This window comes from Gopherus evgoodei, chromosome 9 (assembly GCF_007399415.2).
Source record: "Gopherus evgoodei ecotype Sinaloan lineage chromosome 9, rGopEvg1_v1.p, whole genome shotgun sequence".
In the NCBI taxonomy this organism is placed as follows: Eukaryota; Metazoa; Chordata; order Testudines; family Testudinidae; genus Gopherus; species Gopherus evgoodei.
The window spans coordinates 50,562,307-50,588,802 of record NC_044330.1 but is presented as its reverse complement, the minus strand read 5'-3'; the positions used below and the strand labels follow the sequence as shown (position 1 = coordinate 50,588,802).

The 26,496-nt window shown below is 44.4% G+C and overlaps 1 protein-coding gene across 5 annotated transcripts in view; it reads left to right on the top strand.

Moving 5' to 3' along the window:
- Positions 1–26,496, top strand: part of PPP2R3A (protein phosphatase 2 regulatory subunit B''alpha) — a 165,029-nt gene that overhangs the window by 51,369 nt on the left and 87,164 nt on the right. Inside the window, exon 1 of one of the 5 annotated variants that reach the window (XM_030575843.1) lies at positions 11,513–11,889. The exons of the other annotated variants lie outside the window; for them this stretch is intronic. Coding sequence (XP_030431703.1) covers positions 11,758–11,889 — 132 coding nt within the window. The 5' untranslated portion in view covers positions 11,513–11,757. Of the gene's footprint in view, positions 1–11,512; positions 11,890–26,496 lie in introns of those variants that run through there. 5 annotated transcript variants of the gene reach the window in all.

The following is a 26,496-nucleotide window of genomic DNA, read 5'->3' as shown; positions in this document are numbered from 1 at the left end:
GCAATTGGAACTGGAATTCACCTTCTCTTCCAATGAATCTGAACTGGAAGAGCCACCTTTATCATACCATTCGTAAGCGCCATCATGAAGACCATCATATCCCTTGCAATATCTACCCCTCAGTCACCATGGAGCCATTGGTTACCCATTCTGTGGGGACTCCCACAACCTCCATCGGATCCAGCTTATTGGCCATATTGGGGACCCTGGACACAATATTACCTCTTGGAACCTGCCCGAGTCATGAGGAAACCATCACCTGCCTCCCCCTCAAGGGTACTCACCAGTAGGCAAGCAGATCTGGTGGTGGAAGGAGAACCTTTTAGCCTGGTCCCAACAGTTCCACTAGAATTGGCAATATTCCCTGCCTCATCTCCAGATGTGGAGGTGACTACAGCATCCCCTCCCCCACTGGATGATTTCAGACAATTTCAGGAGCCATTATGGAAAGTTGCACGGGAACCCCAAATTTCTCCAGAAGAAATTCAGGACTGCCAGCACAAGCTGCTGGATATCCTCCACACTTTGGGTCCAGTGAGAATTGTGTTACCGATTAATGAAGCCATTCTGGAGCCTGCCAGGACAGTGTGGGACACCTTTGCTACATGTACAGTTATCCCCAAGGGAGCAGAAAAATGCTATTATGTTCCTGCCAAAGGTTTTGAGGTTTTTTTTCCATGCACCTCCAAATTCCCTAATCGTCCAGGCTGTGACAGTATTTTCATCATTTAGGCTGCAATTCAGGATTGTGAATTATCAGGCATATTAGCCAAATATAACTTCCTGAATTACAGTAAATTCAAGGAATTTATGGATAGCCATCCACAACACAATAGTGCTAATTTTTCAGGCACTTATTGAAGAAGGGAAGTTTATGGTAAGAACTGCCCTCCAATCTGCAGTAGGTGCAGCAGATATCTCCTCCAGGACCATGGCTATGGCCATAGTCATGCATAGGGAGTCTTGGTGCCATTCTTCTGGTTTTCCTAGGAAGATACAGAACACTATTGAAGACCTCCCTTTTAACAAATTCCATCTTTTTAACCAGAAGACGGATGAATTGCTCCATAAGCTAAGGGATTCCATGGACACTCTTCGCTCGTTGGGCATCTACGCTCCTGCCTTGAAATGAACATTACAGTGCCAGTCATCCCCCTGACACTACAGGTCTTATCAAGTATATTCACAGAGACCTTTTGAGCATCCAAGGAAATGTCAAAAGGCACAGAGGTCTCGCTGTCCAGCGCCCCCCTTGCAGGCTTCAACATCAAAGATACAGCCTTCAGCCATGAGGTATTGCTGATGCAAACCTGAGAGCTGCCAACACTATGCCTACCACCTCATGACTCCTGCTCCCTTTGGGGGTCATTTAGCACTCTTTTCCCACACTTGGAATGCAATAACAGTTGTGACAAAGTTCCTCCTCTCCCTTGGTGGGTCCTGCGCTTACTGGCAGATTTGCTCACCTCAGTGATCTCCCCCACAGTCTGGATCAACTCCTCCTGTGTCTGATCAGGAGTTGGGAGGTTTGGGGGAAACCCGGGCCCGCCCTCTACTCTGGGTTCCAGCCCAGGGCCCTATGGATTTGCAGCTGTCTATAGTGCCTCTTTTAACAGCTGTGTGACAGCTACACTTCCCTGAGCTACTTCCCCAAGGCTTCCTCCTAACACCTTCTTTATCCTCACCACAGGACCTTCCTCCTGGTGTCTGATAATGCTTGTACTCCTTAGTCCTCCAGCAGCACACTCTCTGTCTGAGCTCCTTGTATCTCTTACTCCCAGCTCCTCACACGCACTTCCTCTCCTCTGGCTTCTCCCCATCTGACTGGAGAGAGCTCCTTTTAAAACCCAGGTGCCCTGATTAGCCTGTCTTGATTGGCTGCAGGTGTTCTAATCAGTCTGTCTGCCTTAATTGGGGTTCTAGCAAGTTCCTGACTACTCTAGTGCAGACCCTGCTCTGGTCACTCAGGGAACAGAAAACTATTCACCCGTGACCAGTATATTTGCCCTCTACCAGACTCCTGCACCCCACTGGCCTGGGTCTGTCACATATCCCTCCCCACTGCTCAACACCAAGGGCTTGGGCAGCTTGGGAAGCCAGACAGTGCACACGTGACAAGCCATCGACATTGCCATGACGGCTCCCTGCTCTGTGTTGCAACAGAACTGGAAAGGTTGGAGGGATAAGAACCACCTGGTCACCCTTGTGTTTTTCTCTTTGTTCCGCTGCATCTATTGGAGAGGGGCATGGTCGGTCACGAGGACAAATCTGCACCCGAGCAAGTAGTAGCGCAATGCTTCCATGGCCCATTTTACGGCAAGGCACTCACTCTCCACCACTGCGTATTTTTGTTCCCTCGGAAGGAGTTTCCTACTGAGGTAGAGAATTGGGTGTTCCTCCTCCCCGACCATCTGTGATAGAACGGCCCCCAACCCTACTTCCGATGCATCTGTCTGCAGGATAAATTCCTTGGTGAAATCAGGGGCTATTAGGACAGGGGCAGAGGGCAGTCCTTAGGTCTGTGAATGCTTCCTCTGCTGCGTCAGACCACCTCACCAGATCAGGTCCACGGGCTTTTACTAGGTCAGTCAGGGGGCTTGCCCTTGTGGCAAAGTGGGGAATAAAGCGTCGGTAATACCCCACTACACCTAGGAATGCCTGGACATGCTTCTTGCGATGTGGTCGCCGCCAATTTTGGATGGCCTCCAACTTTTTCACTTGGGGTTTTACCAGACCTTTTCCCACAATGTAGCCAAGATATTTGGCCTCTGTAAACCCTACAGCGCACTTGGCAGGGTTTGCTGTAAGGCCAGCTCGCCTGAAGGTATCAAGGACTGCCTCCACCTTCTCTAGGTGGGTTTCCCAGTCTGGGGTATGAATGATCACATCGTCCAAGTAGGCAGCAGCATAACTGTTATGCTGGCATAATAGCTTATCCATGAGGCGCTGGAAAGTAGCTGGGGCCCCATGTAGTCCAAAAGGGAGGACAGTATATTGAAAAAGACCCTCTGGTGTAGAGAATGCAGTCTTTTCCTTTGCATCTTCCGCAAGGGGAATCTGCCAGTACCCCTTTGTCAAGTCTAGGGTAGTCAAGTACTGGGCATTCCCCAGACGATCCACTAGCTCATCTATGTGAGGTATGGGGTATGCATCAAATTGGGACACTTCATTTAGTTGCCAGAAGTCGTTGCAAAACCTTGTGGTGCCATCAGGTTTGGGTACCAGCATGATTGGGTTGGACCACTGACTGTGGGATTCTTCGATGATCCCCAACTCTAGCATTTTTTTTACTTCTGCTTTTATTTCCTCCCTTTTGGCCGCTGGCACCCGATAGGGCCTCATTGTTATTCTGGCCCCAGGGTTTGTGACGATGTGGTGATATGTCTCAGTTGTTCCACCTGATTTTGTCGAGAACACATCTTGGTTCCGGAACATCATCTCAGACACTTCATTCTTCTGGTCTGGTGTTAAATCAGGAGACACTCTCACCTGTTTGGAAGGCTTGTTTTCCTGGGTTAGGTCTTTTCGGATAGTTATGCATGCCTCTTGTGCATGCCAGGGTTTCAAAAGGTTGATGTGATAAATCTGTTCTTGTTTTCGGCGTCCTGGCTGCCGCACCTTGTAGGTTACTTCCCCCACGGGTTCAACCACCTCATAGGGCCAGAAGCTTGCTTTTTGCCGTGGGTACCAACACCATCACCCGATCCCCTGGTTGGAACTGTCGGACTTTTGCCTGGCGATTGTAATAGGTTCTCTGGGCCTTTTCCAAATGTTCCCGTACAATAGGGGTGACACAGGCTATCCGGTCTCGCATCTGTATTACATGTTCTATTATATTTCTCCCCTCATTGGATTCCTCTTCCCAGATCTCTTTGGCGATGTCTAGTATGCCACGGGGGTGACGCCAGTATAATAACTCGAAGGGGCAAAACCCAGTTGAGGCCTGAGGTACCTCCCGGATAGCGAACATAAGGTAAGGTAGTAGGGCGTCCCAATCCTTCCCGTCCCGACTTACCACCTTCCTTATCATAGCCTTGAGGGTTCGGTTAAACCTTTCTACCAATCCATCAGTCTGTGGATGGTAGACTGAAGTTCTCAGGATATGTATATGGAGCAGCGTACAGAGGTCCTTCATTAGTTTTGACATAAATGGGGTTTCTTGGTCTGTTAATATCTCCTTTGGTAGCCCCACTCGGGCAAAGATCCCCACCAGCTCTTTGGCTATCATTTTAGAGGCTGTGTTCCGCAGGGGGATGGCTTCTGGGTAGCGAGTAGCATAGTCCAAAACAACAAGTATATATTGGTGGCCCCGAGCTGTCTTCTCCAGAGGTCCCACTAGGTCCATGGCTATTCGCTCAAAGGGGACCTCTATGATGGGAAGGGGTACTAAAGGTGCCCTCAGGTGGGGACGGGAACTGTGCAGCTGACACTCTGGGCAGGACGCACAGTACCTCCGTACTTCTTCATGTACTCCGGGTCAGAAGAACCGTCGTAGGACTCGTGCCAGGGTCTTCTCTACCCCCAAATGCCCCCCAAAAAGGTGACTATGAGCAAGACTTAATACAGCATTCTGGTGTTTGTGAGGTACTAGGATCTGCTGTATCTTCTGCCCCTGTACTAGTGCAATCCGATATAAGAGATTCTTCTTCATTATGAAGTAGGGTCCTGGTCCCTGGGTTTTCCCTTCAACGGGGACCCCATCTATTTCAGTCACCTCCTTCCTAATGTTGTCGTACCTTGGGTCTTCGGCTGGGTCTCGTCCAAAATTTCCTCTTCCGGGACTAATCTGCCCAAGATCTAGGGGCCCAGTCTCTGTTGCCTCTACTGGTTCAGAAACGCTAGGGTGGGGGTCAGACTCGGGTGCTTCTCCCTCCAGGGTGGCCTCCTTTTCAGCTGCTCGAGTCCGCCAGCCTACGAGAGCGACCCTCTGGCTTTGAGTCAGTATTTGGTTTCCCAAGGCCTTAGCTGCCCTCCTTTCCCTTTTCGACTTTCTACCCTGTCTGGGAATGGAAAATAAATCTGGGGATATTTCAGAGAAAACCGGGGGTTGACAGTCTACTATGGAGGCCTCACTAACTTCAGGGTTCCCCTTTTCCTCCAATCCTCCTACTGGGAGTAAGTTTCCAAACCCTGGGAAGTCCCTCCCTATGAGCACTGGGTATGGGAGTTTAGGGACTACACCTGCTGCTACCTCAGTAGTGTTCCTCTGAATTTGAATTTTACTGGGATGGTGGGGTAATAACCAACTGTCCCATGGACGCATGTTATTCCCGTACGCTTAGCCCGCAGCAACTGACTACACTTCACAAGCTTCCCTGAGACAAGCGTGATAGCACTCCCCGAATCAACCAGTGCCGTGGTCTCTACCCCATTTAGCTTTACTGATCTGGTGTACATATGTGGGGTTAGTGAGACCCTCACAAGGTGGATTAGGGAGCATGGGTCTGCCCAGTTCCCCAGGTTATACTGCATCGGCTCCTCAGCATTGGGACACTGCACAGCTATATGTCCCCACTCCCCGCAGGCATAACATCTGTATGGGGCCTTAGGCATTCCCCAGTCTCTTGGTTTGGGCAGTCCAACCTCATGATCCTCTTCTCTCTCAGTTATCTGAAACTTTGTGGCTTCTGGTGAGCCTTCAGCCCCTCTCTTTTTCCACCTGGGCTCCCATGGTGGCCCCGTCACTCGAGCTCTAGGGCTTAGTGCTGTTAGTTTAACCCGGGGTGCTTCTTCAACTGGTCTGTTCAGCTCCCTCACTGTCCTTCGCCTCTCTACCAGTGCAACAACCTCATCATAGGTGGAGGGTTCGTTCTGGCTTACCCAGGTACGAAGGTCTGGCGGTAGTCCCCTCATGTATCGGTCAATGACCAGAACCTCTAGTATCTCTTCTGGACTCCGTTCGCAACCACTTTCGTGCGAGATGGATGAGGTCATACAATTGGGACCGTGGGGTTTTATTTTCCTGGTACCTCCACTCGTGATACCGCTGGGCCCGCACTGCAGTCATTACCCCGGATCTGGCCAGGATCTCTGCTTTCAGCTGGGGGTAGTCTGCTGCAGCCTCTTCAGGTAGATCATAGTAAGCCTTCTGGGCCTCTCCACACAGGAATGGGGCAAGGATGCCAGACCACTGATCTCGAGGCCAGGCCTCCGGTAGGGCTGTCCTCTCAAAAGCCAGAAGGTATGCCTCTACATCATCCTCCTGCGTCATTTTCTGCAGCCAATGGCTGGCCCATATGAATTGCATCCTATCATGGCCGTGGTTCAGCTCTGTAAGGGTCTTTACTTGGTTTACCAGTTCTCGCAACATAGCTCGGTCTTGAGAAGCCTGGTCCATCAGCAGGTGATTAGTCTCTTGCTGCAGCCGCACTGCCTCCTGTTGGGCAGCTGCCTGGACATGGGTAGCTTCCTGCTGGGCCGCCGTAGCTTGTATCAATGCCCACACTAAGTCTTCCATTGTGGTGGAAAAAAAAAACCCTCTACCTTTTTTTTTTTTTTTTAAATGACCCTCCTTCTTCTACCGCGCTGTGCACACGAAGATCCGACCCCTGACACCAGTTGTGACAAAGTTCCTCCTCTACCTTGGTGGGTCCTGCGCTTATTGGCAGATTTGCTCACCTCAGTGATCTCCCCCAGTCTGGATCAACTCCTCCTGTGTCTGATCAGGAGTTGGAAGGTTTGGGTGGAACCTGGGCCTGCCCTCTACTCCAGGTTCCAGCCCAGGGCCCTATGGATTTGCAGCTGTCTATAGTGCCTCTTTTAACAGCTGTGTGACAGCTACACCTCCCTGGGCTACTTCCCCAAGGCCTCCTCCAAACACCTCCTTTATCCTCACCGCAAGGCCTTCCTCCTGGTGTCTGATAACGCTTGTACTCCTTAGTCCTCTAGCAGCACACTCTCTCAGTCTGAGCTCCTTGTGTCTCTTACTCCCAGCTCCTCACACGCACTTCCTCTCCTCTGGCTCCTCCCCATCTGACTGGAGAGAGCTCCTTTTAAAACCCAGGTGCCCTGATTAGCCTGTCTTGATTGGCTGCAGGTGTTCTAATCAGTCTGTCTGCCTTAATTGGGGTTCTAGCAAGTTCCTGACTACTCTAGTGCAGACCCTGCTCTGGTCACTCAGGGAACAGAAAACTTTTCACCCAGTGACCAGTATATTTGCCCTCTACCAGACTCCTGCACCCCACTGGCCTGGGTCTGTCACACAATGGACAGATGGGTGTCGAACGTCATCCACCATGACTATATGATCGAATTTGTTACAGTATCTCATCCAAAACCCCTGCCATGCCCCCCCTCAGGGACCACTCTCATGACAGTTTTCTCACCCAAGAGGTGAACTTCTTGTTATAACAGAGAGCAATAGAACATGTTCCTCCGGAATATCAGGGAACAGGATTCTACCCAACCATCACCCTCATCCCAAGAAGAAAAGTTGGTGGATATCAGTTCCCAGTCTCTGGCACCTCAATCATTTCACCCCCAAACTCGTTTTGTACGGTCACACTGGCAGCCAGAATTCCATCCTTAGAGAAAGGCATGTAGTTTATGGCACTCGATATGAAGGGCGCTTACTTTCACATTGATATTCATCCTGCCCACAGACATTTCCTGAGATTTACAGTGAGTTCCCAACATTTCCAATACGGAGTCCTCCCCTTTGGGTTAGCTAATGCTCCCAGAGTCTTCCCCAAAGTATTTTCTGTCATAGTGGCCTATGTCAGGACTTACGGCATCCTTATATTTCCATATCTGGTGAACATGTCTTCTATGACAACAAACGGGGAGGAACACGATCAGCTGTGCTCTGCGCAGAGGCAGTTAATCTCTGGAATTGGTGTATCAACCACCAAAGCCTCTTGTCTGCAGCCTATCGTCCCAGGACTTAGAATGTACTCATGAACTCGCTCAGCAGACATTTTGCGATCGATCATGAACAGGAACTTCATGATTTGGCAGTACATGGCATCTTCACCCAATGAGGGACCCTGACCAGAGACTTATTCGCTTCAAAGATGATCAATGAATGCAAGACATACTGCTAAAGGGGAGAACTCAGTTACCACTCCCAGGGCAACACCCTCCTACTCTTTAACAGCCTGCTGTCAAGTAATTACAATAATGTATACATTTCTCCAGCAATCCATAGGTGATAGAAAAAAATAAAGTGCAATTAGTTTTGGAAAATTAGAATGTAATACATTGTGGAGAAATAGCCTAAAACACTCACACTCAATGGGACAAAACACCTAGCACCTGAACCCTCTAAGGTGGCGACTGCTAATGGGAATACCAGTGCTATTAGAGTGTTGTGGCAGTTCACTTGGGTTTGGAACCAGCGGAAGCTGCTGCTCATTTCATCTTTATGGAATGCTTTGATCAGCCCCTGCCACATAGGAATTGGGTTGCAGCTATATCCAGCGACAGCAGCTTCATTCATCCATTTTCATCAGGATTGGGCCTCCAGGTTTAGGTGTGAGTGAACGTTTGACTGCATTTTGATGGGTAAATAAGAGATCTCTTACATTTGGCATCTCTCAACTCATCCTTTAAGCAGGGCCACTTGCAGTGAAGAGTTGCCTCAAAGGTTGGAAATGTATTCTGATCTGTTGACCCAGAAAATTTGATGAGCAAAGTTTATTCTGGTGACTGATGTGGGCTTTGCCCTGTAGCTCAGCAGAATTAATAGGGGATCTCTCTGTTGCACAGTTCTATTACTTCCTTTCTGGGTACTGGAAGTAATGTGCTTCACATCTACTATATCTCCAAAGTTGGGAATTCAGATCTGGCAAACTGGGTCCCATTGTCAGTTACATTTTTCTGAAATGTCAAAGCAAGAAAAGAAACCTCTTAGCTCTTCTATGACCTGTTCACCTGGGCATGAAAAGTAGATGTCTGCAATTCTATAAAATAGTCAGTGACTTCCAGATAGCTATGTCCCTTTTTTCACACAGGTATGGGGGATTTCTTTTAAAGACCTGTTGCTAAAACTGTGGGCACAAGAGGTCTTATGGTATCTTTCTGGACATTCAGTGAAAGATGAGGTAAATACACCCTGTCACTGCTGGTTCAAAATAAATCAACATCTGGTACCCTGCCATGTGACAGTAGTATTCTTTCCTGCCATGTGACAGTGGTAATGAATCACAGCATAGTGGAGCCCTGAGTCCTGGCTGGCCATCTAGGTGCTGCCATAATATTTATAATTCATTAAAATAAAGAAATTAGAATTCTTCCTAAAACTTTTGTCTGTCTTCTCTGGAGAGTGCCTTCCTAGAACTTTTCCCATCCCCATTCCTGCTATAGACTTACAGCAACAGTACACATATCCTTACAATTATAAGCAGAAGTAAAAGAGTTTAAATGAACACAGAAGGATTGGACTTATACAACTTTCTCATTCTAAAGTCCTTTTGTAGAGAAATATGACATAGCCCATGCTGTACCCTGGTCTGGCTGGTTGGGAGCATAAGAGACCCAGGAGAGAAAATTGTCTTGGATTTTCTGGCCACAGATCTATAAAGAAATCAAAGAATACTGTAATTTCTGCCATGTGTGCCAGCTAGTGGCTCGCAAACATACTCTTCTCTCTCTTTGTTCAGTGGATATTCCATTCAGCTGGATTGGGCTTGATGTGATAGGACTTTTAGAAATAAGGGTACATCTACACTGCAATTAGACACTTGCCCATGCCAGCTGACTCAGGCTCATGGGGATTGAGCTATGGGGCTGTTTAACTGCAGTGTTGATGTTCGGGTTTGGGCTGCAGCCTGAGCTCTGGGACTCTCCCTCTACGCAAAGTCCCAGAGCCCGGCTCCAGCCTGAGCCCAAATGTCTACATTTTTGTTAAACAACCCCTTAACCTGAGCCCCATGATCCTGAGTTAGCTGGCATGGGTCAGCTGTAGGTTTTTAATTGCAGTGTAAACATACCCGGAGCGCCAACAGGTGTGGTTATATGTTGGTCAGAGTTGACTCTGCCAAATAATATGCAGAGGCCATTCTTTGTACTCCTTCACAGCACAATTTGTCACCAGTCAGCTGCTTCATGTTCTATTAGGCTGATACCCAAGATAATGTTAACAAATAATGGCACTAGCTTTATGTTCCAGCAGCTACAAGCAATGTGCTCCCTCCAGAATGTTAAGGTCCAGATCCTCAGCTGGGGTAAGTTCCCATGTTTCCATAGGCTACAGTAAAATCATTGAAGTAACACCAATGTACACCAGCCAAGGATCTGGTACACCATCAATCTGTCATCCTCGAATGCTCATTTAAGCCATTTGTTTGAATAAGACTCCCAAGAGAATGCCGCACAAATTCATGACTACCAAAGCCTGTAATTGGGACAAGTTACTCCCAGATTTGTTGTTTGCAGTCCACGAGGTCCCACAACCATCTACAGGATTTTTCTTTTTAATTATTGTACGGGATAAAACCCTGTGAGCTTCTGGAGCCCCTACAGGGGTCCCAGTGAGAGCAAGGGACCAACACAGGGAATGTGGTCCAATATGTCCATCTGGTGGATATCTGGGCATTGTTGGGATATTTGCTTGTAAAATTATTCTCAAAAGCAGGATTATAATAAAAACAGGTGTATCACCTGTTGTGTGTTACCAAACACAGAAAGTAAGCTCCTGGCAAAGTAGCTGGGACCATCTAAACCCAATGAGGATGGTAGACTGTGGAAGTGGAATAGCTAGGAAAAAAAAACTAGAGACCTGATGTTTGCTCTTCCTGTGGAGCAGGGACTGGACGTAGGCCCTCAGTTCCAGGCACATGATTCAGTATTATTGTAAATTATACTGTTCAGAGAATCAAGCCAGCACCCAGATGTCATAAGCCAGAATCATCTGTGTGAGTCTCTTCAAAGTAACATAGTTAGACACTGTCTGCTCCTCAAGCCAGAGACAGCAAAGTGAGAGCTGTGGAAAAAGTAAATAAAAAGGATGACTCATTAAGGTCTCTTTATAAAATCATTTTTAATAGCTGCTCCAAAATGCCTGAGTTTATTACCTAAGGTCACCCTACGATACTTCTTTTAGATGGAGAGAAACAAGGTGATTTGGTTTTTCCAAATAAGGAATAAAAGTTAAGCTTTTCTAAAAATAATAGTCTATAATTTGAATTAGAATTAGTCTTGCTCCACTGCTTCATCGGCTCACAAGGCAGAGGCATCATAAACCTCTTAACACCATTTCCATATTGGCCTGAGCGTAGAGCATATGTTTTTAGCCCAGCAGGGGCTGACTGATGCAGGTTTACACATCACTTTTCAGCTTTGAAACTCTTAAAATAAGAACTATTGGGGAAGGTGATATATTTAGCTACTTTTGCAGTATGTCTAACTTTAGCACTCTTGGTAGTGGTGATGGATACCTCCTTTCCCACAATACCTCTGGCCTATTGCAAGCCAAGGACAGATTGTCTGTCATGTAGCCAGCAGGGGAATAGATTCTGTTGTAGATCATGTTTCTCGATAAAGTACTGCAAGAAGGCATCAGGAGATACTGGTAGTGCTGAGGGATAGTTTAAATGTCAGTAAAAAAAGGAGGGGGCTTTGGCTTCGGGATTCAGATACTATGCCAGGATGCTTTCCCTGTGAGGAAAGAGAAGAGTTAGTATGTTTCTACATGAAATCAGTTGCAACTCCTTGCCTGTGAAAAGCAAAAATAAGAAAGTGACCCATTGGGGCTGACGTGATCTCCTACAGACTGTACCACAGCTGGAAAGCAAAAAGGTTGCTCAGGAACTTAACAAGATGATGATCAAGGAAAACTCTCTGCGAAGAGACCCAGACTTGAGAGGAGAGCTTGCTTTCCTTGCAAGGGGCTGTGATTTTGTTCTCCCATCTCGGATCAAGAAGAGGCAGAAGTCATTCCAGCAGGCCCAGGTTTGAAGTCTTGGGTTTCTTTTTATTTTTGTTTTACTTTGTATCTTTTTATTGGATCAGGGAATGTGACTGTGTTTCCTCTAGGCTTCTCTATTTGCAGAAAGTTATTTGCAGCCAGATACCAACAGGTTTATAAATAGACCATCCAGGCTTAGAGTGCAGAGTTAAAATGTCTTATTCGTAAACAAGGGGAAACAGCTTTTGTTTTTTGTTTTGTTTTGTTTTGTTTTGTTTTGTTAGGAGGAGGACCACAACTTCACAGGTATAGGGAGAAATAGATAAAGTCAATGAAAACTTAGTTGCACTGTTTTTAAGAGAAGCACCATTGATGGGTGGGTGTCCCATTGGGCTGCTCTGAGTGCCTGGACAGTTAGTATTTTGCTTCACATGCCATGCTCAGTGATCCAAACCTCTGCTCTGTTGCGTAGGCTTTGTGCTGCTCTGTTGCCGCAAATCTGTCCCAGCATGGTCTTGGGAGGATCACACCAGCAGAGAATGCTCCTCTGTGCCACTTCCAAAGCTGGCTTGTGACTTTTATAAACTGCATCTACATGGATTGCCAGGGACTTCAGTGATTCAACTTTATTGATAGGGTCAGCAGCAAACACGTGTTTGGACTGATTCTTCTTCATCCGTGAAATCTGTTCTGTTGGTTGATTAACCAATAACCTTGTCATAGCAGCATGCACCTTATTTGTACTTAGACATCTACCCTGGAGCTTTGGGTTGAGAGCATGGACAAGAAAATGAAGTGGAGCAGGTGCTTGCTTCATCTGTTTCTTCACTACCTGTAATGTAAGCTTGTCCTTAAATAGTTCTGTGTTTCCTGAAGTACCTTCCAAATGTCTTGACAGCATAACAATATTACAGCCATCCATTTGCACTTTGTCCAAACCAATGGAAATATTCAACCTGTTCTTCTAAATTTCTCTTCATCCCTATGTTTACTACATAGGCAGTGACAACACCGTCTGTTTTGTCACAATTATCTTCACAAATTCTCATCCAGTTGTGCTAGTTCTTAACAAACTACTCAAAATAATTAGCTTCTGAATGCCATTAGGCATCCTGAGGCAGATAAGCTATGATCTGGCTTGATGTCTTAAGCACAACTTATGAAAAGTTGTTATTATGGAAGTATTTTACAGTTTCAACAATATTTTCCTTTATTCCTGGAGAATCTGGGTTTAGCTAAGAGATGCATCAAGTGACCACTCCAGCTACATGTAACAAATTATAGATTTATTTCATTATCACCTTATGTCAAAATCTTCCTCACGTTTGGCATGTTAGTAGATGCATCTGTCACTAAGCTGTGTGTATGACACTTGAATTTGCATTTGTAATTTGTTATAGATTGTAGTTGCTTCTTCTGTTAATTACTGAGCAGTGTGGGCGTAGCCTGATATGTAACTGGGGATTCATCCTCTAATGGGGATTTTTTTTTGGGGGGGGGGGGGGTCCTGTGCAGGGATCTGTTCTGGGCCCAGTGCTATTCAATATCTTTATCAATGATCTGTAAGAATACCAAATCATTGCTGATAAAGGTTGCAGATGATACACAAATTGGTGGAGTGGTAAATGATGAGAACAAGTCAGTTCTACAGAGCAATCTAGATTGCATGGTAAGCCTTGAACAACATTAATTTTCAAACAGCTAAATGCAGGGTTATAAGTCTAGAAAGCCAGAATTTAGGTCATGCTTATATAGTGAGAGACTAGATTTTGGAAAACAATGACTCTGAAATGGACTTAGCAGTCATGGTGAATAACTAACTGGACATCAGCTCCCAGTGTAATGTCGTGGTTAAGTGCGTAAATGCAATCCTTGGATGTATTAGCAGGAGAATATCTGGTTGAAGCAGGGAGGTGTTTTTACCCTTGTATATGGCCTTAATAAGACCATTCCTGGGATATTGTGTCCATTCCTGGTGTCCTTACTTCAAAAAAGATGTTGAGGTGTCCTCACTTCAAAGATGTTCAAAAATTATAGAGGATTTGGAGAAGAGCTACAAGTGATTCAAGGTCTGGAAAATCAGCCTGACAGTGAGAGACTAAAGCCGCCCAATCTACTTAGTTTATTCAAGAGATGGCTAAAAGGTGACTAGGTCGTGGTTTACAAGTCTCTACATGGAAGAAGATTTCTGATAGCAGAAAGCTCTTTAATTTTGCAGACAAAGCCAGAACAAAATCCAAGATTCCAAAGGCTGGAAGCTGAAGCTAGACAAATTCAGCCTAGAAATAAGGTTCATATCTTTAACAGTCAGAGTAAGTAACCACTGGGAATAACTTTCCTAGGGATGTGGTGGATTCTCTGTCACAGAAAATATTTAAATTGAGATTATATGTCTCTTTCTAAGGACTATGCTCTTGCTCAACTGGAATGTATGGGTTTGATGCAGAGAAACCTTGGTGAAGTTGTGTGGCTTGTGCTAGGCAGGAAGTGAGACCCCTTCTGGCTTCAAAATCTAAGGATCCATATGTAATTTGTTTCTGTCCTAAGATCCTTGCTGACTTCAGGAGAAAAAATTATTTTTGAGGGCTGATTAACAGATTACACATTTAATTTTGTGTTGCATATGCAAAATGTGGCATTTGTATGTGTTGTGATACCTGTGAGAGGTGAAGTAACGTAGCTTGATGTCTCTTGTTTTATTAGTTATTTGGTTTCTAAGGCTGTGGCCTGGGGAACTAATCCATGGCTTCACCTATGAGTCTGGATGCCATGCTACCACAGTAGCAGTGGGATAAAGGAAGATTGAGAGTCAAATATTCCAAGGCCAGAAGGGACCATTTTGATCATCTGATCTGACCTCCTGTATAAGACAGGCTAGAGAACTTCCGTGAAATAATTCCCATGGCATATCTTTTAGAAAAACATCCAATCTTGATTTAAAAATTGTCCATGGGGGAGAATACCCCACCATCCTTGGAAAATTGTTCCAGTGGTTAATTACTCTCACTATTCAAAATTTACATCTTATTTCCAGTGTGAATATGTCTAGCTTCAACTTCCAGCAATTGGATCATATTATTTCTTTCTCTGCTAGATTGAAGAGCCAATTATCAAATATTTGTTCCCTATGTATGTACTTGTAGACTGTAATCTTATATAGACTGAATCCCTTCTCTTTGTTAAGATAAATAGATTGAGTCTATCACAAAAAGACATGTTTTCTAATCCTTTAGTCATTCTCTTGACTCTCTTCTGAACCCTCTCCAATTTTTATCCTCCTTCTTGAATTGTAGACGCACTGTTACAGTAGTGGTTGCATCAGTTCCAAGTGCAGAGGTAAAATTAACCCCTCTACTCCTACTCGAGATTTCTCTGTTTATACATCTAAGGATTGCATTAACCCTTTTGGGCACAACATTGATCTGGGAGCTCATGTTCAGCTGATTATCCACTATGACCTCCAAATCTTTCTCGGCATTACTGATTCCCAAGATAGAGTCCTCCATCATGAAAGTATGGCCTATATTCCTTGTTCTTAGATGTACACATTTAGCTGTATTGAAATGCATATTATTTGCTTGTGCCCAGCTTACCAAATGATCCAGATTGCTCTGTGTAAGTGGCCTATCTTTTTCATTATTTACCACTCCCCCAAGGTTGTGTCGTTATCAATTATGATTTTATTTTCTTCCAGGTCATAGATAAAAATGGTAAGTAGTGTAGTGTAGTGTAGTGCCAAGAATAAACCCCTCTGGGATCACACTAGAAACATATCCACTTGATAATGATTTCTCGTTTACAATTATCTTTTAAAACATATCAGTTAGACAGCTTTTAATTTAATATGTGCCGTTAATTTAATATTGCTTTGTTTTTTTTAATCAAAATGTTGTGCAGTACCAATTCAAATGCCTTACAGAAGACTTCAGTATATTACATCTACAATGTTACCTTTATCAACCAAACTTGTAATCTCATCAAAAAAAGATATCAAGTTAACTTGACAGGATCTGGTTTCCATAAACCCGTGTTGATTAACATTAATTTTATTACCCTTCTTTAATTATTTATAAATAGAGTCCGGTATCAGCCTCTCCATTATCTTGCCAGGGGTCTGTGCAATACTAACAGGTCTGTAACTATGTATGTCATCCCATTTACGCTTTTCAAATATTAGCACAGCATTAGCTTTCTTGTAGTCTTCTGGAACTTTCCCAGTGTTCCAAGATCTATTAAAAAACAACATTAATAGTCCAGAAAGCTCCTTAGCCAGATCTTAAAACTCTTGGGTGCAAATTGTCCAGACCTGCTAAGTTAAAAAATGTCTCACTTTAGTAACTGCAGTTTAACAACCTCTTGAGATACTAGTGGAATGGAAAGCTTGTTATCATATGATATAACTACAGATGCTCCCCAAGTTATGCAAATCTGACTTATGCAAATCCACATTTACGGAAAAAGTTCCAAAAGTTCCATAAGCCTTTTTTTTTTTTGCGCATAATTGTTGGGTATACATTCCTGACTTACGCAAAATTCGACTTACGCAAGGCATTCTGTAATGGAACGCTTGGGTAAGTCTGGGAGCATCTGTGTGTCATTCTCTCCCCCCACACACACTCTATAGAACAAAAATATTAATGGAACACTTCTGCCTTTTCTGCATTGTTACTAATAATTCTACCATTTAATGGACCAATATCATTGTCAGGATTCATTTTGTTTCTAATATCTTTAAATAATTCCTTATTGACCTTAACTCTGCTCGCCATGGATTTCTCTTTGTGTCCCTTGGCTTCCCTTATCAATGTTCTACAATTCGTAGCTTCTGAATTATATTCATTGCTATCAACTTGCCCTTTCTTCCATTTTTTATATTTAATTTTAAAAATTTTTTATAGCTGCCTGTTTGGCTGCCTTCCTTGATTGTTGCTTTTTGGGTATCTAGTGTAACGTATTCTTAAACAATTCCCAGTTATCATTCATATTTTTCTGATTAAACACTTCCTGCTAGCTGATTTGGCTCATAGTTGTTTTCAGCTTTTTTAAATTGGCCCTTTTCAAAGCACTGTGACAATGTGGCTTGCACCTTTACAGCCTAGAAGTCTGGAGTCAGCCAACCCTGGTTACTAAGTAGGCACACCTGAGAGGGATCAGGTAATTCCCCTGTAAAAGAGCAGCTGGGAGCTCCAGCAAGAGAAAGAAGGGTCTACAGAGCTTTCTAGGCAGGGAGGCCTAAGAGAGACTTGGAAGAAATAGAAAGAAGGAATTACAAAGCTCTCCACTTGGGAGAGACTCTGAGCAAGCCTGAGGCTTTACAGAAGGAGCTGCTGCTGGAGACTTTTTGTTTTGGGACTTTTAAAGTTTTGCCTGGGCTCCAAAGTAAGAGCCTGTAAACTGTTGTTCAAACACTTTTCTAGATGGCTCCACTAAAGAGAGAGATATTGGTGTAGAATAGAGTGTTTGGCTTCTCTTTGTGGCCTCTTAAAGTGAACTCATTGTTACCTCACTGAGAGGGAAACTGAGGCAGGCCTGAGCAGAGGGGGTGCTCAGGAGGTGGCTCCCAGACTACAAGCAACAAGTGCGTGTGTGTATGTATGTATTACTGATCTGGACTTTGTTCTGTTTGCACATTATAAATGTCATCAAGTCACTTGTACCAAAACTATCAATCATTTTAGTTCTGTGATCAGTTTCTCTTTATCTGTTAAGACTAAGTGTAATATAGAAGTCCCCCTGGTTTTGAGTTAGGAAATTATCATCTATAATTTTTGAAATTCCAAGGATGTTTTAGTACCAGCAGCAGGAGACCTTCAGCACGTCACTCAAATTGAAATCCCGTATGATCATGCAGTTTTTTGCCCCTACACGTTGTAGATAAGTGTGTAGGAGCCTCTCATCCTGTTTCCTAGTGTAGTTTGGTGGTATGCAGCAGACACCAACTAATACCCCATGTTGTGCTTTATGTTAGGACATTGATCCATAAGCATTCAGGGTCATTTTCTTTTGAGGTATCAGACACTTGGAAACAGGCAATGTCAGTTTTGATGTAGAGAGCCTCTCTCTCTTCCCCTTTTGCCCTCTTGATCCTTCCCACCAGGTTTCAATAATACCAGTGAGGTCAAATTTATGCTCATAAATGAGCAATTCCAATTCCAATTGTTACCCAGGAAGCTAACATTGATATACAGGTAATTAAAGAATTTCTTCTCCTCATATCCTTTGATTCCTTGATTAATTTTTGTTTTCAGCATCTTGATTCTGGGCTAAATTAGTGCTCACATCTTCTGTCTTTATTCTTCCCTCTTTGTTATTGGTTTAACGCCCTCCTGACTACTCTAGCCAGCTAGTTCCCAAGGAGATTCTGCTTACACAGAGAGCATCAAAACTATATTGCTTCCTCTTCCCATAGAAGGTGGAGCAATGTTCCATAAAACCAAAACCTTCCACCCTAAACCACTTATCTAGCCAGAGGTTCACTTCCAGAATCTTCTGCCTTCTGTCTTTCGTTGCTTGCATGACAGGAAGGATTCCAGAGAAGATTGGTTGGCCATTCTTCTTTAGCACACTTGTAAAATTCCCTATTCTCTTGAGATATCCTGAAAGACAGTGTCATTAGTGCTAGTATGAACCATCACCAGTTGATCCTTGCCTATTGTTTTCCAAAGCCTATCCAATCTTGGAGTGATGACTTGTGTCTTGGCATTGGGATGGCAGCACAGTCCTGTTGTCCGCTTGTCCTTTGCAGAATGTTTTAGATTCTTCTAAGTCCTGAATCCCAAACAAGGATTGTTTGTCTTCCTTAGACTACACATATGTCCCATACATCTCTCTGTTCCCTTAGACCAGTTGTATCTTGAGAGGTGGCTTCCACAATTTCCATGTTGAAGACTTGGTATCGATTGGAAAACTCTAGCTGTGTGAAATTCCTCCTGGACAACTACTCTGTGACAGTCACAGCCTGTCCATACTCCTCTGTCTTCAGCTTTGTAGGATGTCGCCATGATCTCTTGCCCCGATTATAAACTACCAGGTCTCCTCTCTGACTTCTTCTCTCTGTGACTTTTTGGTAGTTAGCTCCATTCTTTCTTGAACCTGGGAGACCAATATTTCCTGAGTCTGGCTGTCTAGGAACGCCTCAGTATCTCTGATTCTCAGGAGCATCTCTTCTTGATCCTCCAATCCAAGAATCTTTCCTTCCAGCACAGCCACTAAACTTGTACTTTATGAACCGAAGTCCCTTCTGGCTTCAAGCAGGAAAGAAAACATGGCACATCCATTGCAGGTCAGCCCCACAGTTACATCGTTGGTCACCTTGAAATTGCACATAGACCTGAACGGAAAGCCTCTCTTGCTCCCTCTCCAGACCCCCGCTGAAACTTCCCTGTTAGCTGCCTCTGTTCATGGCTCTCAAGCTTGCCTGGCAGTGACTTTTTACACCAAGTCTCCCTGCTTAGATCAGCTCAGCCCCACCCTTGCCACCAGGGAGCCATTAACCCAGGGATCAGCAACCTTTGGCACGCAGCTCGCCAGGGTGAGCACCCTTGTGGGCCGGGCTGGTTTGTTTACCCACCGCGTCCGCAGGTTCGGCTGATCGCGGCTCCCACTGGCTGTGGTTCATAGTCCCAGGCCAATGGGGGCGGTGGGAAGAGACGTGAGCCGAGGGATGTGCTTGCTGCCACTTCTCCTGTCCCCATTGGCCTGGAGCTGCGAACCGCGGCCAGTGGGAGCCATGATTGGTCGAACCTGTGGATGTGGCAGGTAAACAAACCAGCCCGGCCTGCCAGGGTGCTTACCCTGGCAAGCTGCGTGCCAAAGGTTGCCGATCCCTGCACTCTGAGACTTCAAACTGCAGTGCTGATCAAACTCCAAATTCCAGAGTCTCTCAGCCATTTCTAAGGCACCACCGAGAGACATGTCTCAGCTGTTCACTACAGTAGATTACATGAAAATCTCAGCTTTCATTTAAAAATAAAGATTCAATTTCTAGCCCTCATGATTGTGGAAGAAGTTTGAAAAGGTGAAGTGAATGTGTACAAAAGCTGAGAAAACAGAAGGCAAAGAAGAGAACCCAACATGTATAATTTTTGAATCTCATTACTTTTAAGTAGGACTGTCAAGCGATTAAAAAATTAATTGCTGTTAAACAATAATAGAATATCATGTATTTAAATAGGTTTTTATATTTTCTATATTTTCAAATATATTGATTTCAGTTACAACACAGAATACAAAGTGGATAGTGCTCTATATTTATTTTTATTATAAATATATGCACTGTAAAAAACAAAAGAAATAGTATTTTTCAATTCATCTAATACAAATACTGTAGTGCAGTCTCTTTATCATGAAAGTTGAACTTACAAGTGTAGAATTATGTACAAAAATTAACTAAATTAAAAAACAAAACAATGTAAAACTTTAGAGCCTACAAGTCCACTCAGTCCTACTTCGTGTCCAGCCAATCACTCAGACAAGCAAGTTTGTTACTTTTGCAGAAGATATTGCTGCCCACTTCTTGTTTACAATATCACCTGAAAGTGAGAACAGGTGTTTGCATGGCATTGTTTTAGCCGGCGTCACAAGATATTTATGTGCCAGATGCACTTAAGAGTTATATGTCCCTTCATGCTTCAACGATCATTCCAGAGGATGATAACAGATTCTGCTCTATAACCATCCAAAGCAGTGTAGACCGACACATGTTCATTTTCATCATCTGAGTCAGATGCCACCAGCATTTTCTTTTTTTGATGCTTTGGGTTCTGTAGTTTCTGCATCGGATTGTTGCTCTTTTAAGACTTCTAAAACCATGTTCCTCACCTCATCCCTCTGAGATTTTGGAAGGCAGTTCAGATTCTTAAACCTGGGGTCGAGTGATTATAGCTATCTTTAGAAATCTCACATTGGTACGTTCTTTGTGTTTTGTCAAATCTGTAGTGAAAGTGTTCTTAAAATGAACAACAGGTTTTGGGTTCTTATCTAAGACTGCTGTAACATGAAATATACGGCAGAATGCAGGTAAAAGAGAGCAGGAGACATACAATTCTCCCCAAGGAGTTCAGCCACAAATTTAATTAATGCATTTTTTTAAAGAGCATTATCAACATGGAAGCATGTCCTCTGGAATTGTGGCCAAAGCATGAAGGAGCATACAAATGTTTAGCATATCTGGCATGTAAATACCTTGCAGTGCCAGCTGCAAAAGTGCAAATGCCTGTTCTCACTTTCAGGTGACATTGTAAATAAGAAGCAGACAGCATTATCTCCCGTAAATGTAAACAAACATGTTTGTCTTAGCGACTGGCTGAACAAGAAGTAGGACTGAGTGGACTTGTAAGCTCTAAAGTTTAACATTGTTTTGTATTTGAGTGCAGTTATGTAACAAAAAAATCTACATTTTAAAGTTGCACTTTCACGATAAAGAGATTGCACTACGTACTTGTATGAGACAAATTGAAAAATACTATTTATTTTTGTTTGCCATTTTTATAGTGCAAATATGTATAATAAAAAATGCTATAAAGTGAGCACTCTCTACTTTGTATTCTGTGTTGTAACTGAAATTAATATATTTGAAAATGTAGAAAAACATTCAAAATATTTAATAAATTTCAATTGGTGTTCTATTGTTCAACTGATTAAAACTGCGATTAATCATAATTAATTTTTTTGAGTTCATTGCATGAGTTAACTGCAATTAATTGACAGCCCTACTTTTAAGTCAATTTTCTTATTCACCACTTTTGAATATGTGGGACTGGCGATACGGAGGTTGTGAAAGGTCTCACTGTCTGTGCTAGTAAGGCTATGATGCACCAGATAGCTGGGGAGTGAGAAGATTGCCTAGAGGCCAGGGCTGTTTGTGTGGGAGGGCAGAGTTGATAAAGTCTTGTATAAAGGAATTTTATGAATGATGTGAGTCTATACCTATAATGGAGAGGAGGGGAGAGAAGAGAAGGGGGCCACCCTGTGATGTGATTGTCCAGGATCAGAGGGTTCTGGGTTGAGTCAGGAATGTTTCGGCTCCCTAGAGAAATCTTGTTCCTGATGGAGGTGATATATCTTTGGTCCTGTGGTTATGGGGGCTGGGGCTGGATAGAAAGCAGTATCACAAACCCCAGATATTAAAAAGAAGAGTCAGGCTCCTTTAAAACAAGTAATATATTTTGGGTTCTTTTTCTTACCCTTCTGGTCTCTGGGCCATTCTGTTCACGTGGATCATGTTTTTTCTATATTTCTCCACAGCCATGAGGGCTAGAAATGTCACTTCTTTTTTTCAGTGAAAGCTGAAATTTGCACATAGTAACATGACTCTAGGAGCTGGAGTCATGTTAAAATAAATAAGTAAAATACCCATTTATTTTCCTACTTACTTAAATGCTTTAAGTAAAATATAAGTTATTGCGAGGCTCACAGTAAAACCACAAGAGTTGGAAATGCTGGGATTGTCACAGTCTCTGTTTCAGTTGTTATTATTTGCACTAAAGTTACATGTTAGAGGCCCCTGTTGAGGTTTCCCATTGGACTGAGCACTGTATGGACATATAGTAAGAGACTGGTGCTTCCAGAAAAACTCACCCCAGGTAGGAAGGACAGACTAGGGAGTCAGGGGAACCAGAGACTCTGGGAAGGAAATGGCTTGCCTAAGGTCACCCAGCAGGTCAGTGCAGAGCTGGGAGTAGAATCCAGGTGCCTGGGTGCTAGAAGTAGGGCTGCTGCCTCACCCCCTGACTTGAAGGGGTTTCCGTTATATACAGCAGGGGTTGGCAACCTTTCAGAAGTGGTGTGCTGAGTTTTCATTTATTCACTCTAATTTAAGGTTTTGCGTGCCAGTAATACATTTTAACGTTTTTAGAAGATCTCTTTCTAAAAGTCTATAATATATAACTAAACTATTGTTGTATGTAAAGTAAATAAGGATTTTAAAATGTTTAAGAAGCTTCATTTAAAATTAAATTAAAATGCAGAGCCCCCCGGACCGGTGGCCAGGACCCAGGCAGTGTGAGTGCCATTGAAAATCACCTCACGTGCCACCTTCTGCACCCGTGCCATAGGTTGCCTACCCCTGATATACAAGGTTTACAGTTTGGCTAAATGGCTCTCAGCACCCCTACTGTATAGATTGTTCCAGCACCCCTGTCCAGGTATCCTGAGTCCACATCTAAGGCCTGATTCACTAACTACACTGCCTCACTGTTGAAAACTGGTACTGACTGAATCGGAAGTTACTGAAGACTGGTGCAGGTCTCCTGCTGCTTCTGTGTTGTGAGGAGGAGAAGAGAATTGGAGAGGCTCAGAAACCTGGCCTTTGAGCTCTCAGGGCTCCCATATAGAGCCTGTGTGTTACTATGCTGTGGTTTGCAAGTGTACATATACACACACATGCCCACTCTGCAATGAGAGGGAATCCTGTGGAGGGAAGAATTCCTCTCTGCTTACAGGGGGAAACGCGAAGAGAGAGTTAGGAGATAAGAAACCCCCCCCCCCGCCCCCATCTCTGAGAGGCTAGCTGTACAGGTCTCGGTGGGACAGACTGAACAGCGTGCCAGCAAACTGAATGGAAAATTGCAATCAGAAAGGCTCCAGCAATTGCATTGCTTTCACTTTTTAAAAACAATTCCCTAGCAAGTTAAAGTCTTTAAAATGTATTAGGAAAAAGGCTCCATGTTCCTAGAAAATACCAAAAGCAGCAAAGATGAGTGGCTGCCTCAGTAGCTACCCATAAATTCTGCTTCTATTTAATTAAATTAAACAAGGCTCCTTCTTCCTAAAAATATTTGGAATAATTTTAGCAAACAGTAACCAAAACTATTCTAACATTTACTTACCAGCTCCTTTAAAAATATTTTAAGTTAAACCACTAAAGATTAAATAAATATTGCTTCCTCCCATCATACCTCCTGACATCTGGGTACAGAGGAGGAGGAAGAGCCATAGGAGGGCAGCAGATGGACAAGAATGGCTTCCAGAAGGAAAAGGTTCCCAGACTCCAAGGATATGTCTACACTACAGGATTATTCCGATTTTACATAAACCGGTTTTGTAAAACAGATTGTATAAAGTCGAGTGCACGCAGCCACACAAAGCACAATAATTCGGTGGTGTGCGTCCATGTACCGAGGCTAGCGTTGATTTCTGGAGCGTTGCACTGTGGGTAGCTATCCCATAGGTCCCACAGTCTGCCCCGCCCATTGGAATTCTGGGTTGAGATCCCAACGCATGATGGTGCAAAAACAGTGTTGTGGGTGTTTCTGGGTAAATGTCGTCACTCATTCCTTCCTCCATGAAAGCAATGGCAGACAATCATTTCGCTCCCTTTTTCCCTGGATTGCCCTGGCAGACGCCATAGCATGGCAACCATGGAGCCCGTTTTGCCTTTTGTCACTGTCACTGTATGTGTACTGGATGCCGCTGACAGAGGTGGTACTGCAGTGCTACACAGCAGCATTCATTTGCCTTTGCAAGGTAGCAGAGACGGTTACCGGTCGTTCTGTACTAACTGCTGTGCCATTGTAAATTGGCAATGAGATGACGGTTATCAGTCGTTCTGTACTGTCTGCTGCTGTCATGGGTGCTCCTGGCTGACCTTTGCTGGGGTCAGCTGGGGACGCAAAGACAAAAACGGGAATGACCTTTGTGTTGTATCTAAAAATATAGTCAGTCCTGCCTGGAATATGGGGCAAGTGTACTAGAGAACCAGTGTACCAGAGAACCAGAGAGTACAGCCGCTCTGTGTCAGAGCCCGCAGAAATGATGAGCTGCATGTCATTCACGGGGGGTGCCCCTGCAACAACCCACCCGTTGCTTCCCACCTCCCCCAACCCTTCTGGGCTACCGTTGCAGGGTCCCCCCATTTGTGTGATGAAGTAATAAAGAGTGCAGGAATAAGAAACACTGACTTTTCAGTGAGATAAAATGAGGGGGAGTCAGCCTCCAGTTGCTATGATAGTCCAGGCAGGACATTAAGCAGTGTGGGGGAGAGGAGCCCAGCTTCCCGCTGCTATGATAGTCCAGGCAGTACAGAATCTTTTCTTTAGACATGAAGTGGGGGGGCTGATGGAGTTCAGCCCCCAGTTGCTATGATGAGGATGGTTACCAGCTGTTCTGTACCATCTGCTGGGAATAACCAGGAATCATTCCTATTTTTACCCAAGTGCCCCCGGCCGACCTCACCTGAGGCCAGCCAGGAGCACTCATGGGATGATGACAAGGATGGCTACCAGTCCTACTGCACTGTACCATCTCCCACCGGGGAAGGGAGGGGAGAGGATGCTGCTGTTCAGTGCCACAGCACCACGTCTACCAGCAGCATGCAGTAGACATACGGTGTCATTGAAAAAAGTCAATAAATGATTTTTTTCCCCTTTCTTTCACGGGGAGAGAGGGGGAGTAAATTGACGAGATGTACCCTGAACCACCCCGGACAATGTGTTTGATCCTGAAGGCATTGGGAGCTCAACCAAGAATGCAAATGCTCTTCAGAGACTGCGGGGACTGTGGGATAGCTGGAATCCTCAGTTCCCCCTCCCTCCCTCCATGAGCGTCCATTTGATTCTTTGGCTTTCTGTTACGCTTGTCACACAGCACTGTGCTGTGGACTCTGTATCACAGCCTGGAGATTTTTTTCAAATGCTTTGTCATTTTGTCTTCTGTAACGGAGCTCTGATAGAACAGATTTGTCTCCCCATACAGCGATCAGATCCAGTATCTCCCGTACTGTCCATGCTGGAGCTCTTTTTGGATTTGGAACTGCATCGCCACCCATGCTGATCAGAGCTCCATGCTGGGCAAACAGGAAATGCAATTCAAAAGTTTGCGGGGCTCTTCCTGTCTGCCTGGCCAGTGCATTCGAGTTCAGATTGCTGTCCAGAGCGGTCACAATGGTGCACTGTGGGATACCGCGCGGAGGCCAATACCGTCGATTTGCGGCCACACTAACCTTAATCCGATATGGTAATACCAATTTCAGCGCTACTCCTCTCGTCGGGGAGGCGTACAGAAACCGGTTTAAAGAGCCTTTTATATCGAAATAAAGGGCCTCGTTGTGTGGATGGGTGCAGCGTTAAATTGGTTTAACGCTGCTAAAATGGATATAAACGTGTAGTGTAGACCAGGCCCAAGTGAGGTGACTGCCCCTGGGCAGCAGTAGTCGCTGGAGGGTAAGGAGGCATACCAACACAGAAGGTCCCTTCATCTCCCTCCACCACACAAAAAAGGCCTGCTTTCTCCTTTCATTGAGTTCCATGTTCCCAGGGCCACCTGCCCTACTCTAGAACCCTGCTGTCAGGAAAGGATTGAGCCCACAGGCCCTATGCCAAGGAGAGCAATGTCCCTGTGGGATGTATCTTTAGTTTCTGCTGTTTGGGGTTCTGAGCCTGGTGGTGTTTCTTCTTAGGAGCTTTGACACCTTTTATAACAAATGTCTGTGTAATGCTAGAATTGTGAACAATAGTACTGTATAATGATGCTAGTATTTTTTTTTCCCCATCACTGGGGTTCTTTTGGCTACATATTTTTAGCAGTATGGATGAGTGATCTTTGATTTGTGGGCTACTGTGTATCTTATCCATGAGATAGACCTACATTATGTTTTTTATGCATTCCTCAGAGAACAGAGTTAAGGTTGTTTTGGTATCATCTTGGTGACTATA